This window comes from Parambassis ranga, chromosome 22 (genome assembly GCF_900634625.1).
Source record: "Parambassis ranga chromosome 22, fParRan2.1, whole genome shotgun sequence".
Taxonomy (NCBI): Eukaryota; Metazoa; Chordata; class Actinopteri; family Ambassidae; genus Parambassis; species Parambassis ranga.
This window is the reverse complement of record NC_041042.1, coordinates 3605633-3623124: the sequence shown is the minus strand read 5'-3', so window position 1 is coordinate 3623124 and position 17492 is coordinate 3605633. Positions and strand designations below refer to the sequence as shown.

At 43.4% G+C, this 17492-nt stretch overlaps 2 protein-coding genes across 2 annotated transcripts; both read right to left on the bottom strand.

Moving 5' to 3' along the window:
- Positions 1 to 230: 230 nt before the first annotated feature.
- Positions 231 to 1201, bottom strand: LOC114427759 (ras-related protein Rab-32-like). Its single transcript, XM_028395975.1, has 3 exons — positions 931 to 1201; positions 508 to 788; positions 231 to 395 (listed from the first exon to the last, which is right to left on the bottom strand). Exons 1-3 carry the CDS (start codon positions 1121 to 1123, stop codon positions 231 to 233), a joined length of 639 nt encoding a protein of 212 aa, XP_028251776.1. The 5' UTR covers positions 1124 to 1201.
- A 1415-nt stretch (positions 1202 to 2616) lies between these two features.
- Positions 2617 to 17158, bottom strand: grm1b (glutamate receptor, metabotropic 1b). The gene is made up of 8 exons (XM_028394891.1): positions 16444 to 17158; positions 14936 to 15185; positions 11729 to 11964; positions 7609 to 7855; positions 7356 to 7524; positions 7144 to 7270; positions 4749 to 5676; positions 2617 to 3478 (listed from the first exon to the last, which is right to left on the bottom strand). The coding sequence occupies exons 1-8, from the start codon at positions 17156 to 17158 to the stop codon at positions 2617 to 2619; spliced, it is 3534 nt and encodes a 1177-aa protein (XP_028250692.1).
- Between the last annotated feature and the right edge of the window lie 334 nt (positions 17159 to 17492).

Sequence of the window (17492 nt, the reverse complement as noted above, 5' to 3'; positions counted from 1 at the left end):
ACCAGCTCGTCTCAGTCGCACAGGGAGTGTCACAGACTTCCCAGCAGGCCGTGCGTCCTGCTGGTTTGTTTATTATCTTGACTGTATCATAGGGTTTATCAGAGAAATGAGGTGTTTATGAGGCAGCACACACACAGCTCATGTGTTACTGTTACTGCCAGGGCAGGAAAAAAAAAATAGGAATATGAAGCTTAGTGTCTCGTCTCTGGCTGCGGATTCATCATTGGAAATCAAATGCTTGTTCCCCAGCAGCACAAAGCCTGGCTCTGGTTCTCCCCTGGAGCCTGGCTCACTTTGATCCTGTCCCAGCAGCGCTCTTCACTGGACAGGCTGGTGTCGCACAGCATCATTTGTTTGACAAGGAAGGCACCTGCCTCATCAATATTTATATTGTCCTATAAATGGTGGATAGGGGGGGGAGCAGGGTTTAGAATGTGCATGTGTCAGGTTAAGTGTTTGAACTTTTATTGCAGTGTTTGAGTTCATTTTTCAGGTAGACACACACACCTTTGCAGAGCTTTCAAACCAACACAGGAAGCAGTTGTCTTTACAGAAGCCGTCCAAAGTGGACACCAAGTCGTCCTCGTCCCTCCCTGTCAGGTCGCATTTGTTAGCCAGCAGGACAGCGGGGATCGGATGTCCGCTGTCGAGACAGACTTTAGTGTCAAGATCCTGCTTCCAGACAGACGCAGCCTCCAAGGTGGAGCTCTGTGTAACGTCAAAGACCACCAAGGCTCCCATCGCCTCTTTGTAGTACACTCTGGACATCTTCCTAAACCTCTCCTGGCCTTCAGGGAGGAAAAAACAGACATTTTTTTGTAAATAATTCCTCTGATTTGTGTGTTCACACAGATTTAGAAGTGAAACCATCTCTATTATGTGTAATTGGCATATTTCTCTGTGTTACAGTGTGTTATTGTACAGACTCACCTGCTATGTCCCAAAGCTGCAGCCTCACCACTGTCTTTGAATCCAAATCAATTGTTTTTAGGGCAAAGTCCACTCCGACAGACGCTTTGTATCCTTCAGTGAAGCGTCCATTAATGTACCGGCTGATTATGCTGCTCTTCCCAACGCCTAAATCTCCAATGACAATGTCTGTGCAGACAGACACTGAACTCATCCTCCTGGAGGCGTGGAGAAATAATCTTTTCCTGAATAAACAGGCTGCATTTCAGCTCAGCGTCTCAACATTCTGGAATTTCATTCTTCCACACAAAGCCATAAACCTTCGACCTTTGATTTCAAACCGTTACAGCAGACAAGACGTCATGAAACCATAAAAAACAGGAGGCAACAGCATAAAAAATATTTAATTTACTCCAATCAAAACACGTGTCCTTCAAATGTCTGCCGCAGATATAGGTTCAAACTGCAGATGTTTATTTTTATACTGCTCTGCAGGCTGCAAATAGCTTATTCAGAATATTTCTAACAGTAACACTTACAGTTAGTCTTAATATTTAGGAAACTGACTGGTGTGTACAACCAGTCACACATAATAATACAAGCATCCACAGCTAATGAGTTCCTTCTAATACTGCGATTCATATAGATAATCATCCGAATACCAAAATATGACAGTTCACACTTCACAAAACGTCATGTATCTTATACAACAGTCTATACAGTTATGAAATCAGATGTCTGATTAGAAAAGATACAAATTGAAGCCACATTTTAAATCAAATAAATGTACGCACAGGAAATATCGGAATGAAAATGTGGCACTTGAACTCTGCTACATTCGTGATACAGTCGCCTGGCAGTGCTGCATCAGTCTAAAAATCCACAGATTATTATTATTATTATTATTATGTCCAGCTGCACTCCTCCATCTTTAAAGGAAGAGTTTGATCAATATGCATTTGAGTTTGTTTGAATTGATCAAAAAATTACACAAATGTTTAAAAGATGAAGATAAATTTCGTGTTAAATTACATCTGTATGTTAAATATGATGAACAACTAGCTTAGCGTAGCTTAGCTTAGCTTAGCATAAAAGGGGGGAAATGTTCAGCTAAAATCTAACAGCAGCTCTAAGGATCATTAATCTTTATACAAAAACCAAAACATTGCACGTTCCCCCCACTTTGTGCTAAGCTAATGTATGCTAGCTGTTCATTTTTAGCTTATAAATATGAGAAGTTGTTTCCTTAAAATAAAATCAAACTCTTCCTTTATGTCGCACACATGACAGAATACACACAACACATTTCTTAACATGCTGATGATGTGTTTGAGTTTTTTTTGCATTACAGAAACTAAATTCACCTTTTTAAAATCACCTGATTCTTACCTCACCTATACATATATATATATATATCAAATAAATCTCTATATACCACTTTAATACATGGACATAGTTAATTGTTTCATAAGAACAAAATTCTTCTATTTTATTCTAAAAGCTTGTGTTGTATGAAATATACAGTTTGTTTGTTGTGTTATTTTTTCCTACTGCATACAACATATCAAAGAATTTTAAAATGCAGCACTCACTGTTATTATGTAAAAGCTAAGAAGATTATAGAGTGAGAAACGACTGTTCAGACCACAATGATTGTTTTCTTATTGATCATCATATACAGCACATGTCATTATAAACAACTTGCCCTCACAGAGTGGAGGAGCTCTGCTTGAAGTCTCTGAGGATGACGGAGGCATATGTCACATTTGGAGGCGAGCACAGAATCGACTCGGACACCGGCGAGTTGGGGAAGGGGCTCACTGGAGGACCGGAGCAATCACGGAAGGGGGAGGGAGGCATCAGAGCCAGAGAGTCCTCCGTTGCTGATTTGATCTCGACCAGGTCCTCCTCATCGTGAATCTGGGCGTTGTTGTACATGTAGCCTTGGAGAAGGCCGAACTGCTCGTTCTCCATCTCCTCCTCCTCCTCCTCTTCCTCTAAAGGGGAGGCAGGCTCCTCATCGAACGGGTCCAGGTGCATAGGCAGAACCGGGTCCTGCTGGATGAGGTGAGCCTGGTGGTACACTGGCATGCCACCACTCACGGCCACAGGCATGGTACCCATTTTGCTGAGCTCAGGCATGTCATTGCTGAACTTGCTCACCACCACCACCTCCTCCTGCAGGTGGTCCATGATGACACGTTGGGGAATGGTGCTATTTTGCAGCTGAGGCTCGGGGGAATATAGCTGCACTTCCTCACCCATGTGCTTTATTAGCCCACAGGCGGGCATCTGCCCGTGGGCCATCATGGGGGGAGTGGCAGGGGAGTTGTATCTGATGGGCTCAGTCTCGTCCTCCTCGGCCACATTGTACAAAGTCTTAGTGCTGAGGTCTGAGAACTCCAGGGCTGTGTTTTGGTAGGTATTAGTTAAGGGTTTGATGACAGCCATCTGATTGGAACCTGCTTCCTGTCTCTTCACATGCACTGACAGTCTGTGCCACATGTGATCCCCTTTTGGAGGATGTCTTGCACCTGGTTCAGACCATGACACAGACTTTCCATTAGAACTATGAACAAAATAAAGATGGCTGTTACTTCACAGGAACCCAGAAAGGTGGAGACAAAAACAGCATTTCTGGTTCATGTAAGTTTATTATAGAAAGTATTGATATTGCAGGTGTTATTACAGGGCCTCTGCAGGTTTTAGATGGCAACGATTCCTCAAAGGGGGACTTTAAATTGAAGTACAAGGGGTGTTTGATAAGTTTTTGGCCTCAGGTAGAGGAAGTCATTCTAGAAAGCTATTTACACATGTGCTCCACACCAGCAGTCATGGATCCCTTCCTTAGAGAAGTTAGCATCTTGGACCACCAGACAGTGGCAACCACAGAAATCCTTCTTTATCTTTAGGAAAAGTAATGAGAGTGCAAAATCAGGAGAACAGGGCAGATGATAGACCCTGTTAGTCCTCACCGCCTGTCAGAGTCTTGTTGAGAGTCTTTTCCATGTAGTTCAACAGCAGCACTTTACGTTTACGTTGATTGATTTCACTCTATTAGGTGCCAAAGACACCCAACCAAAGTCTCATCCACGGTTACAAAGTGCTGGAGAAATCTCTGAAGATCTGCCTCAAAGCAGCAGGTTGTCCATTGGCCGTGGATGTCAGTATAACGTCTGCGACATCTGTAGGTTGCTAGAGAGCCATTTTGAGTCTCGGTGAGAAACTCCAACCGTCGCCATGTTGGCAGTGTCACAGTCACTTGACCTGCAAGTCAGCTTAAGGCGGTCCCGCCCATAGTGCTGATATAATTAAAACGAGGGTGCACAGTTGTCACATAAGAGGCACTTATCAATAAAGATCAGCGAACTTTTCTCTAGCTGTGAGAAGGTGCACCCTGTTGCCACCATGTCCTTAGGGTCCCTCCTTGGGTGATAAGTGTTTGAGACAAATGACTTGCAGTTTTAAGGCAGAAACATCACTCAAAGTGAAAATGCAACTCACCTCCAGCCAAAAACTTATCAACCACCCCTTAAGGTCTTCAGTGTTTTGCAGTAGGCAGTAATGATTCGTGTTATGAGCCCTGAAGAAACCCTGTATTCTGTCTGTGATCCCTCTTGCCATCCCTCGGCACACAGAGATGCTTGTTTTAATTTCAGCAACAGATCAGAGGTGAAGATGGCTGTGTGAATTGAGTCCTGACCTACATCTGTCACACTTTACACCAGGAGCTCCTATGAAAGTAAGTACAGCAAGACATCAGGCTCCCTCTGAGAGTAAAACCAGCATCCCTGAGGTGCCTTGGGAGCAGGACTCACAGACTCAATTAATGAACCCACCTGCCGTTTCCTGCGTTCTTCTTCCTCTTGAACATGTTGAGCAGGCTGTTGCTCCGACAGGCAATTTTGCCGTCGCCGACATGCATGCGCACGGCATCAGAGGTGGTGAAGGCGCTGCGCACATTCCGCTCCGGTTTGGCGATGATGATGTACATCTTGGGCGTGAACATGCACCCCAAAGCTACAGTCACACTGAGGCTCACAGAGAAGGACGTGGTGATGATCTTGTAGTTGCTGCCAAAATAGATCGGCACAAACGCCAGCCAGATTATACAGGTGGTGTACATGGTGAAGGCGATGTATTTGGCTTCGTTGAAATTAGCAGGAACGTTGCGGGTCTTGAAGGCGTAATAGGTGCAGCTCATGATGAGTAAGCCATTGTAGCCCAGCGGAGCCACGACACCCAGGTTGCTGGTGTTGCAGATCAGGAAGACTTCTCTGATGCTGGGGTAGGATTTGATGGGTTCAGGAGGCTCCATGATGATGAGGGTGACCTCCAGAGTAAGCTGGACACTGATCAGGATGAAGGCGATGACCACCTGAGCCCAGGCGCTCATAAACCTCGGCTTCCTGGTGCAAATCTTCTTCTTGCTGCCAGCCAGGATGCGGGCGATGCGATTGGTCTTAGTCACCAGGGCCGAATAGCACATGGCAGCTGAGAGTCCGACGAGGAGTCTCTGGAGGTAGCAGGAGGCCACGGTGGGTCGGGCTATGAGGGTGAAGGGACACAGGTAGCCCAGGAAGATCCCAGCGAGGATGATGTAGCAGAGCTCCCGGCTGGAGGATTTGACCACAGGTGTGTCACGGTACAGGACAAAGATGAAGGTGACAAAAGAGGTGACCAGGATGCCCAGGCAGGAGAAGACCACCTGGATGATGGACTCTGGATTGCTCCATTCCAGGTAACGCAGAGGGATTGGCTCACAGACTGAGAAGAGAGAGAGAGAAAAAAATTTTTAACATTTTTAAACATTTTTAAATTCTTTGTTGTATAGTTACATTAAAAATTAATCAAAAATCTCGTAGCTTGAGAAAATACAGTAAGTCTCAAAGTAGGTTTTTAGCTCAACTATAAATAAACCCTTTTCTCCTCAGCCATGGCCAGGCTGGGCTGCAGCCAGAGGAAGAGGAAGAGAGGAGGAGGTGCCGGTGCTGCAGGACAAAGTAAATAACTGCATCCAAACAAGACCCCCCCTTACTGCTTTATGTAGAAAACATCTTAAATGTTTAAATTATTTACAGAAGAAGAATAAGAAGAATAGTTCTACTGTTACTGTTGAACCTTATATTATACTGATTCTGCAAAACAGCGGGGTGATAAAAAATAAATAAATAAATAAACATGGGACTCTTAGGAGGCAGGATGATCCTATTAGGAAAATGTCTTGTCTTTGAACAGGCCTTTGAAAGTGGGCCAGAAGAGTGGTAAGTGAAGTAGGGCTGCTGTCGGATAAAACGGTGAAGATGATGAATGGCTCTCAGGTGTCATGGGAAAGCAATGAAAATAGGACGGAACAGGTTTATGAAATAGTGCCGCACAAATCTTAGCAGGGTGCAGGGTGGAGGGTGCAGGTAAGGAGGGGGAGGAGGGGGAGGAGGAGGAGGGGAGGCTTGAAAGAACTTAACTTTTCCCCCCCCTTCCCTTACACAGACTCTTATCAGCCAGAAGAATCTCTTCTCATCTCTGGAAGGATCAATCATGCAACAAGAACGCAGCCTGTGGTCGCCAAAGCAACCTAAATTGATCCAAATATTCTTTTTTAATAAGGCGAGGAATTCATCAGGGAGAAAACTGCTGATAAATTGGTGTTTGGGCGATTTACAGCAGGCGGTAAGTGGAGCAATACTTTAGGTCGTAGCTCAGAAATAATAAGATAACACATCTCAGCTGTTTAGCTTAGCATGACTATGAAAAAAAATGGTGAGATGCTGATCAGCTCATCAGTTGACCAAAAAAAGGGACTTAAAATGATTTTATTGATCACAAAAGGAGGAGGACATTTGGTAGTTAATACATCTGCCAAATACGACACATGGGTCAGTTTCTGCTGATCTATGTGATCATAGGAATGACAGATGAAACAGAAGAAGGCAGGTGGGGATGGGGGTGGGGGTGGTACAAGGAATGTAGCAGATGTTCACTTTTAGGAGTCCAGGATTCAAGTCCCCCTAACAACACGAGCTGTTTTGCTTTCACCTACTGGGAAACTTTAGTTTTGAATGGTGGTTGGATTTATAACAAACAGCCCGACTCATCCTGTGGTAGCTTACTTAGAAGTGAGTATTAGAGAGGTTTAAGTCCTGTGCTATGTTTTCTTCCAACTCTTGCAAAAAAAGGACAATCATAGTATCTAAAGAAACCCCAGCTAAGTCATTGCTTGCATTTAGATCCTACCTGCCAGCTCTTCATCAGGCCACCAGCCCAGCTCACAGGCCTTGCATGTGAACTCATCCTGGACATACTCATTGTCCTTGCAGGCTGTGCAGATCCAGCAGCAGCTCACCTCGCCCTTTCTTATCACCTGGAAGGTAAAACATGCAAAAAGAATATATAACACACTGATATAAGTGCAAAAACAAAACAAATGTGTAGGGAGCGTTCTTGACCTTGATCTCTCCTTTGGAGCAGGGCTCGCTGCAGACAGAGCGCACCATGTCGCTGCGGTTCATCTGGATCATGTCATCATCAAGGCTCAGAATGCCCTCATGCCAGGAGCCGATGTTGATGTAGTCATAAACACCAGGCTCCACATGCTGGAAGTTCATGATCTCATACCTGAGGACGAACAGAAAGGGACTCATTTGTACTAAACGGTTCCAGAAACTGAAACTCTGCCTTCACGTTAAAGTTAGAGTTTACCTTCCAGGTGAGTCGCCGTTTTCATCGAACCATATGTCCTCCCCGGACACACCTGTGAAGGTCGTTCTTAGAAGGAAGTCCAATAAGTGGCTTCCATCAACAGGCTTCATGTTATCACAGAGCCCCACGTGGCCCGGGCAGAGGTGGGTGTGCATGTCATGCAGCCCGTGGGCCATCGCATAGATGGCATTGATGACAAAGCCCATCTTGCTGTCTTGAACATAGTTGTCCTCCAGACTTTCATAACCTGCCCATACATGAGACAACAGTCAGTGTCCTGATCTAAAAAAAAAAAAAAAAGAGCCTTACAGGAGGGGCCTCATTGCTGCAAGCAGTAGCATGTTCTATGTCATTTCGGGTGTACCGAACAGGTGCATCTTGCATGATGTAACATATTACAAAGGAGTGATAGGGTGCTCACAGATGCATTCTTATAATTATATCCTCATAGTTCAGACAGTGAGCTACATTGATCTTTGCCTCAGTGGGAGACGCCTTTGAAAGAAACTGGGAGCCAGGGAAAATGACTTAAAAAAAAAAAGTCTTGTTGCCATGGCATTTCTGCATTCAAGAGTCAGGATTCAATCAGAGTTGGTCTAAAACTCAGCACCAACCAGCACCACTGGGATTCTGTCTCCTCAAGCAGAAACCAACAATCAGCAAGTGTTGCCTATAGGACTAATGATCAAGACCAAAATGATCCTCTAACACACCCTATCAGTTCCATGTAATGCAAGCTAGAAGCAGTCGCACTGTTTTCTGACAAAAGAGCGGAACAGGTACGAATGATTTGCCAGAACACAGACAACTTTGGTAAAATCAGCATTTTAAATACATGTGTGAATAAATAGTGTAAATCGATAAAATAATTATAGTCGTTAATCACATGTCTGTCTGAAAATTCTGCCCTTTATCACTGTTATGTGATATTTTATGCTAATTTAGTATAGCATGATGAACAGAATGGGAAAAAAGTAACAGAATTTACTACAACCATCTTCATGTTTGCTATTTGTTATAATTAGTCACTTAAAAATATGCTAATTAGCTAGTTTCCTGTACTTGAATGACGGATGAATCTTAAAGCTACAATGCAGATTTTGTCTCCCCCTTTTGGCACTGTGAAGAATTACATGTAATACACCGATATAGGCTGTGTTCGAAATCACTCACTCCCGACTCCTCATGTTCAATGTAGGGCACCACATTTCGGATTTTCTGTTGCTGTTGATGACGTCATTGCTGTCGCAAATTGAACGAGCCGATCTCTGCAGGCTAAACAAACTACGTTGTTAGCAGTTATAATTTGTGCCGTTATCACCCAATAAACATTTTATAGTAAAACATCGATAAAGCATAACCGGTCATGATACATTCTTTAAACCATCATATTTATGAGACAGGTGACGTAACTTCCCTTTCTTTTCCACGGTCTGTGCAATGCATGATGGGACCAGTGTTAATTTTGTTGAATCATTTTCATCATAGCTTTCGTTAACGACCTTTTTTTGCTGATAAAAATGAGACGATAACTAAATATAAACGCACGGTGCCAAAAATGAAGACGGAATGTATTGACACTTTCGTCAACGAATAAAAACGAGATGAAATTATTGATGGAGACGAGATCCAATCAGAGGAAATTTTGTTTGTGGAAGGGAGGGACGAATCAGAAAACGGCGGCAGAAAGCCAATCAGAAGTGATCTCTGCGTCCTAAGGACGTTACGCACACATTTGATGTAACCCCACGATGCAGGAAAAAGCCGTACTCATGAATGGTAACACAGAAACGGGAGAAGAACAGACATATGGACACATTTAATGTCAAGACAAACAAGACTGTAAGAGCCATATGTTTGAGTAATTGTAAATAGGTGTCAGAGGCATTAGGGGGCGCTAAAGGGGTGGCGCCCGTGGCAGTGCCACAGGCTGCCACAGGTGATTTAAGTGGGGAAAATTAAGGCATCCGGGGCTAATGAATGGGGAAGCAAAAGTTTTTTGACTGTATGAAGATTGCTTTTTGAATGGTATCATTTTGTTGTTATGAAGTTGAAATTTTAATTTATTTAATCTAAGTCAAGAGTTAATAAACCAATATTATTTTACGGCAAGATAGAATCCCGTTTGATTCATTCAAATACACGTCAAACAAACATTGGGTATCAGCCGGTAGCTGCATGTATTGGACGTAGTAGCTACAAAGACGGTTTGCAAACCGCGTGGAGCGACTATCAGCGGTAAAAACGCAACAAACCCAAAAATGTTGATGACTAAAATGTGACTAAAATGAAATTATTTTTAGTCACAAGACTAAAATAAAAAGTAAATTAACTGCCAAAATTAACACTGGATGGGAAAAGTAGTGACCATCGGATGGACACTACTTTTCATGATGCATTGTGGGATACATTGAGGGCCCTATATGGGGTCATTAATTTCTCATTAAGAATTCAGGCAGCACTACAAAATGGCGGAGGCTCTATATGGCGCCATATGTAGTGATCAGGGAGTGATTTCAGACACAGCCATAGTTTATTTTATCCAGCCTTACCAGAAGTGAGCACTTTCAGTGTTTAATAGTTTGTAGTAAAATTTGAGTCTTGTTTCCTACACTGTCTCTACAACATGATTCTCCCGCAGCATTTCACTGTATCCCTGCTTTGTGAGCATCATCCCTCGCTGTGATGTTTGCTGCCACTTGAGTTACATCAGGTAACGATCGTTACAAAAGCACTGCGGGGAAACTCGCTGCCTGTGCAAACAAAACACACAAACAGCGAATTCAGTCGGGTGGCAGCTGGGTGAGCGTCCGATGGGGAGCTGCTGGTGATGACCTAGTTTAACAGCTCCTTGGCTTTGACGCTCGCCGCACTCACTGAGCTGTGTGAGCTTCAGTCATGATGCAATGATGTCATGAAGTCAGCATGCAAGCAGAGGACCTACTGCCGCACGTCAGGATTAGTCGGCTGCATGACAACTGAACCTTCTCCGTGTGTGTGTTACATGAATTAAACCAAGAATACTAAAATCACTATTTCTGTGGCTGCATGCAACTAAAGCCGCATCAGCCAGTTACCATCTCACTCAAATGTTATTGGGCTGTTTCATAGGACTGTGTTAAGGCTGGAGAGAGTGGGAGCAGACAAAACCCAATTGTTGGGCTCTCACTGCAGTGTAACAGAAAAAATGAAAAACATCCCAATAGCTTCATATATTAGAGGTCAACTGAGATTAATTAAAATAAAACTAATAAAGGATGAGCTAATATCTGATAACACCTTAATATCAGTCAACCTCTATGTATATATTTCCAAAGTGAGGAGCATTATGGTTCCATTCAGAGGGATTGACTCACCGTCTTGGAGTTCTACACCAAAATAAATACATTAAATTATAAATAATATAATAATAAAAACAATAAAAATGACAGGAGAGCAAACAATAACTGTATCTCCACTTACGAGACCAAAGAAATACTCTAATAATAAATGCTATCAAAATGTGATGCTTCAAAAAAAAAAAGATTAAAAAGGTGCGATGAAGAATCTGGATTAACTAAAAAAAGGAAAGAAAGAATGGTGTGTTTTTTTTGTTTTAGTTTTTGCTGCATGCATTATTTTATATTTACGTTTATCAATTTATTTAAAATGTTTACTTCTGTAATCCTACAGATTGACAACGTAAATATATATAAATATATATATATATAGGATCTACATTTAAAAAGAAATATGTGTGAGCAAAAGGAAATTATGTCTCAGAAACATGCTTGTTGAGCATTGTTTCAGAATAAATAAACATAAATAAAATAAAGAAGAATGACTACATTAAGTTTGGGTTGAATTTACCTAGGTCATCATCCTCTGTGAAGCCAAGTGTCACAGAAATGAACAATGTGAAAGAAATATGTGTTACTGGATTGACTTGGAGAGAACTCTACCCCCTGGCAGTCTAATTCATAATTAAAGAGTGTGTTCCAGTTTGTGGGGCATCCTCCTCTGGGCATTAAACATGTCAGAACAGTTCAAAAAGACAAGCTGATGTGCACGCTGCTGTGAAATCGTAACTAGAATAAACTACAGGAAACATCATTATCGCTTGATGAGCTGTTAAAGCTACCTGAGCAGTTTCTTGCATAATTCAGGTTCTCCTGCGGGTGTCCAGGAAGGCGGCACTGAAAGCGGTACTGCCAGAACTCGGGGAACCACGGGTTACGGGTGTTGGTGCTGAGCCTGAGTTTCAGGAAGTAGTCGTCGAAGGATGAGACCTCTTCAGACTGCAGCTTCACAGTGAGGCCGCCCACGGCCTCCTGCTCGTAGCCCTCCACCACCTCGACTCGGTCTGCCCAGCCGTCACTGCGGGGAGGAACGCAATCAGAAACACATTTTTAAATATAACCACTGACCTTTGAAGCAGCCACAAGGTCGTTTAACTGCAAAACTGCAATGTTTTAATTAAAAAAAAACAAACAAAAAAAGCTTTTTGCAATAAAAATCCTCTAAAAAACAAAACAATCAGCAGGATTTGCCTGATTTGCATTTTTTTTTTCAGTTTATTCTGAAGGGTAGCGGGACTGTTAAATATCTATAGCATGTGGAGTCATTAACCCCTGGGGGCACTTGGAAAAATGTAACTTAATCAACATTTTAATTTGTGTGTTTTCTTTTTGTTGTATTTGTTTTGTATGGCTTGATTGTGTTTTTGCACAAAAAACAACAAATTCTCCCTCCTTCTAGCCATGATTGTGTTGTTTCCATAGAAGTACACGGGCTGTTTTTACAAAATGAGTCAAAACAGCCAGAAACAGGTGGCAAGAGAAGAAGAAGAAGAAGAAGAAGAAACATCCACTGCAGACATGTGTTGTGTTTAAATCTACATACAGCCACACACAGACTGAATCCAGAATCCTCCCCTTTGTTTCCCTATCAGCCTCCCTGCTGCGGGGCGTGGAGTGCTCACTGTACTTGCCGAAAGGAGGGGAAAAAAAAAAAGTGCACAGACACAATCACAAGTCCAGTGAGATTCACAGATTAGTGCTGTAGCAGCACAATCTGCCCTCAAGCTCCCACCCAACACACACACACACACTCCGAGTCTTATGTGTGAGTTTTGCGTCCACACTGGTCATAATTTGTATTTATAGTCTTGACTTTTTCCAGTTTTATCCTGTTGCTGATGAGACAGGATACAAAATACACCATCCCTTTCTTTACACATGCATGTTGTTGAGTATTTTGGATATCTAGGGCAAAAATAATAATCAGGTTGTGTATTCGAATCATTTGTAGTTCATCCAGAGGACAAAAATAACCCGCGTTTGGTTTCAGCAGCCGAAGCCAGCAGCACGTTTGGCTTGGCTGGCACTTCAAGAATGAACTGACAATGACTGTCCAGTGTGAGAGAGCATCAACAGTACCTGACCATCTGCTTCTCAGCATCACACTCCCCCCAGTCCAACACTCCGACTGCCAAAAACCTACAGCTCTGACGCCAACACACACTGTACGGGTTTATAACACAGCTCTGAGATCACACCTTTATTAATCCTTTAATATGGAACTATATTTATGTTTATGAAATGATTTATCTTATGTGGCAGTGATTAGGATTTGGGAGAATCACTTTGTGAGCTGAACCGGGTCTGATGAGCCGTGTGCTGTTGGAGCTGTGAGGGATCTGTGAAGTGAGAGCAGCCATCTCTTTCATCCTCCACACAGCAGAAGATGGATGGCTGATGACCAGCACCTTGGGCACTTCGTCCACTGCACAGGCATGTGCATGTGTTCACTTACTGCATTGCTCTAAAAAACATTTTTCTTTTTCAGTACTCTCCTTGACCCAGAAAACACACACACACACACACACACACTTGTGCCCTCCTTATCTTCCCAAGGAGACTTCAGTGTATGGTACAAATCCAAGTGAACGTTTAGGCTTTAAAACGTTTTTTACTTATTCTTTGAGGGTTGCCTTAACGCATTCTCATCAGCCGTTGTGAGCCACACATTAACAAATCCCTTTCAGTAAATTAACCATAGCTGACTTTTAGCGTAGCCTCCTTTCAGGTGCGGCACCATCTCCTAACAGGACTTGAGGTGAGCAGAGACGCCACAAAGAGGGAATGTCTGTGCCGATATGGGCTTTGATGTTCACTACTGCACATTCCCCAGCTTACGCTGGAGGTGCTGTCCCATATTAGCCCATCCTGCCTGTGATCTGACAGGGAGCGGGAGAGCTCGCTGTGTGGATGCATTATTCATTACTGAGCCTGACTCAAAGCATCTCTTGCTTTCAGAGGAGGAACTCTGCTTCCGGTAAAAGAAGAAGAAGAATATTTCAGTTCCATATGAACTTTTGGTACCACAATCCATCCTGACTGCAGCTAAATGTTGGATCATGTTTTAGTAGAAATGTGCAACACAGCAAAAAATCTCATTAAAGGTAGGGTAGGAGATTTCATTCAGATGCACTTTTTGTTAAATTAGTGTAACTTCTCTTTACAATCCGATAGCAACCAATTAGTTCGGCAGTTTCGCATTAAAACGAAGAATATTAATCATCTGTGGAAGCTATAAAACGCTAAAAACATCAGCCAATCCCCTGGGTGGACCCTGCGCGGAGTATTGGCTGGTTGTCACTCTCTTCCTGCTCTGTGCACCAGAGAGGTACATGCATGATGGCCGAAGTCACAGACTGCAGCTCATCTTCAGGTAATGCGCGTCCATGTGATTGGAGGCGTGGCTTCGGGGGTGAGCTCCGAGAGAAAGGGGCGTGTGTTTACTTTCCAAATCTGGCTGACTCTCACTGAGTTTTCTTCACCTTTAAGAAATCAATAAATCTCTGCATGTGTGTGTCCGTGGCCATGTTTAACATTTGCTTTACTTGACAGTCTACTCTAAAGCAAAACAGTATGGTGTGTCTGTATAACAATCAACCGTCCAACCACTGGGATCGTCATGACAAAGAGTTTGGTCATTTAGCTCCCTCGGTTAGCACTAGCTCTGCTCTAAGGCGGCTATGTCAGACGCTAAGTGCACAACCAACCATCATCCAGGCAATTTTACTGAGGAGAAGATGGCGTCTTTAGTCGGTCAGTCAGTACGACCACAAGCTAAAGAAGAGCTAAAGTAAACTCTGCCACAATGCTGTGGCACAAATCCTCATTATTGAGATGTGTGGCACCATTAAAAGATTTTTCTGAGTTTCATCACCATTAAAATCTTCTGTGAACCTGCAGTTTAACAGCAAACCAAAAAACTTTTCTTCCCTAAAACAAGCCTGACTGACAAACCTGAAAGCCCTGTGGGAAAACATTCGCTAACAAACCTGCCAATTAGGAGGAACTCTCCGGCTACGCCGAGCCGTCTCATGGCCATGAGCAGCCCCCGGACTGTCATGCCTTCACAGAAGCAGACAACAACTCGGGCTTTGGGCAGGCGCTCTCGCAGCTTCCTCAGCAGCCTGTCGAAGTGCTTTTCCCCTGCGTTACTGTAGATCTTGTCAGAATGGGCGATGCAGAGGCCGTCCTGCGAGGCGAGCTCTTTGAACACTTCCATCCCGCTCTCCCCATAGTTACCTGTGAGAGACATGAGGAACTGTCAGGGGAGGTTCAGAAAAGGATCAATGGGCTGTCATTCAGGGCAGTATGCTGTTATTAAATAAGCCAGTGAGGTTCTACTGAGAGCACGTATCTCCTCTTTTAGCATTTAAGTGGCTCACTGTGTCCTCAGACTTCTTTATATGGAATCAAGAGCAGTGCAAGTGGGGCAAACAGGGTGACGGTGACCTCAACAGCAGCATCTGAGGACGAGAGGGAGACTAACACAAGTCTAGATGTTCACAGCCAATCAGCCAGAGCATCACTCACGAACCTAACGTCCCTAATACCTCACCCACATGTTTATTTTAATGCCAAGATGATAAACAGATCTTCACTGCTGTAAACAAAGAAGGCTGGCCAGGTTTTTATTAGCTTGTATTTAAAATAAAAAGGATGTTGCAGCTGTTTTAAAGGTGTTTCGGGTATCACATATAACATTGTGGGAGGAATTTTATAGTCAGTGTAATCTCTCTTTGCTCTTATGAGCTTATGTTATAGATATTTTCTAATTTTAAGTATCTGTTACCCAAAAGCACAGTGTAAGTGTGATGTTCCAAACAGATCAAGTGTGTTTTTGATGCATGAAAACAGTACAAACATCACTCTGGATCTAATTCCAGCTAAAAAAAATAACGTCTGTTTTCCTCATTAAAGGATATTATTTTCCAATTTAATCATTTTCTGTCAACAGCTGCTTGGTTTCAGCAGTTCATCTCCACAATAGTGAAGACAAAATCCGACTTCAACACTTGTCAAAATTCTGTACTTGACGTATTTATTCAGCTCTAGTTGCAACAGAAGCATGAGAAGCAGCTGAAAAGTGTCCTTTGTATGCAACCAGACTTTGTGGTTACTGATGCATAAAATTGAAAGCTCCATTTTCTTTTTCCTGTCTGCAGCCACCTGCTGTTAGAACATCAGTCCACATGCTGCATAGCACACTTATTACAAGGTAAACAGTAAACAGTGATTGAATCTGTGCTTAGTAAGAACTTCCTGTTGCCTCAACAAGCAGAAACAAACACATTTATCCAACTGTGATGATGTCAGAGAGACTGGCTGTGCAACAAACTGTGGACTCTAACATTTAGGGAGCCACCGAGGGTCACATGAAGAAAGGAGGAGGAGAAACAAGAAGTCAGTAAAAGGTCATCCTGTGATTTTTTTCCCACTCTCTTGTGAGTCAGCTCCACTCTCTGGAAGTGTAATGTTTTAATTGACAAAGGTGTCTTACCCTCTGTGTGAACTGCAGACACGTAGGTCCAGTTGTATCGTTTGACAATGTCCAGCAGGGCTCTGGCTTGCAGGGTGTCGGAGGGCACGACCCTGAGGAAGTACTTGAACAGAGTCTTGTCGCTGAGGTCGATGCTGGTTGCAGAGTAGGCGATCTGCGGGATGTTAAACAGCTGCAGCAGGTTCTGAACTTGAATGGCAACAGAGCTGGATCCGGGCCCGATGACTCCTGCAATGGGCTTCTTGGTTGGTGGGGGCTGGCTGGAAGGCACCCCTTCTATGCACCACCTGGAGCCATCCTTGTCATCTCTGATGGAGATGAGAGAGTCTCGTATGAACTCGATGCTCTGCTCCAGAGCCACTGAAGAATGCCAGCAGGAGTCCCTGATCTCACAGCCCAGGGTGATGTTGGGCAGCAGGTTTGGGTCCGAGTTAATCCGATCCAACGCGTGGAACATGGCCTCCACTCTTTGGATGCCGTACTGCTCGCGGATCTCTCCACATTTCCTTTCTGCCACCTTTTCAGCTGAGGGTTGATGGTGAACAGAGAAGAGGGCACCGATTATAATATCCCCATCCATCCTCGCCACCAGGCGGGAGGCAGAAGTCGACACCACTGACTTCTCATACTTCCCCTTGGACAAAACAAACGCCTCAAACAGTAAAACCGGCAAATACAAAATGCTTACTGCAGTCAGGTAAATCATATTCGACATTCTGGCACAGCTGCTGGATGCAGAATCATGTCCACTTGGCCATAATGGAGGTCCATCAATCCTCTATGTGCATGTACTCAGCTTTTTCTTCAGTGTTGTCACCCTGTGTGAGACATGGAGCATTAATCCTCACACACACAAAAAAACAAATTCAAAGATTTTACCAGCAAATAACACACAAACAAATATAATATAGGAATATGGGAACAAAACCACATATCAACCCCTTTAAGCTTCAGCACCACAGACAGCTGCCACTGCAAGGTTTTAACTTTTAGCCCTTAAACACACACATCAACACACACACACACACACACACACAGATGATTATCAA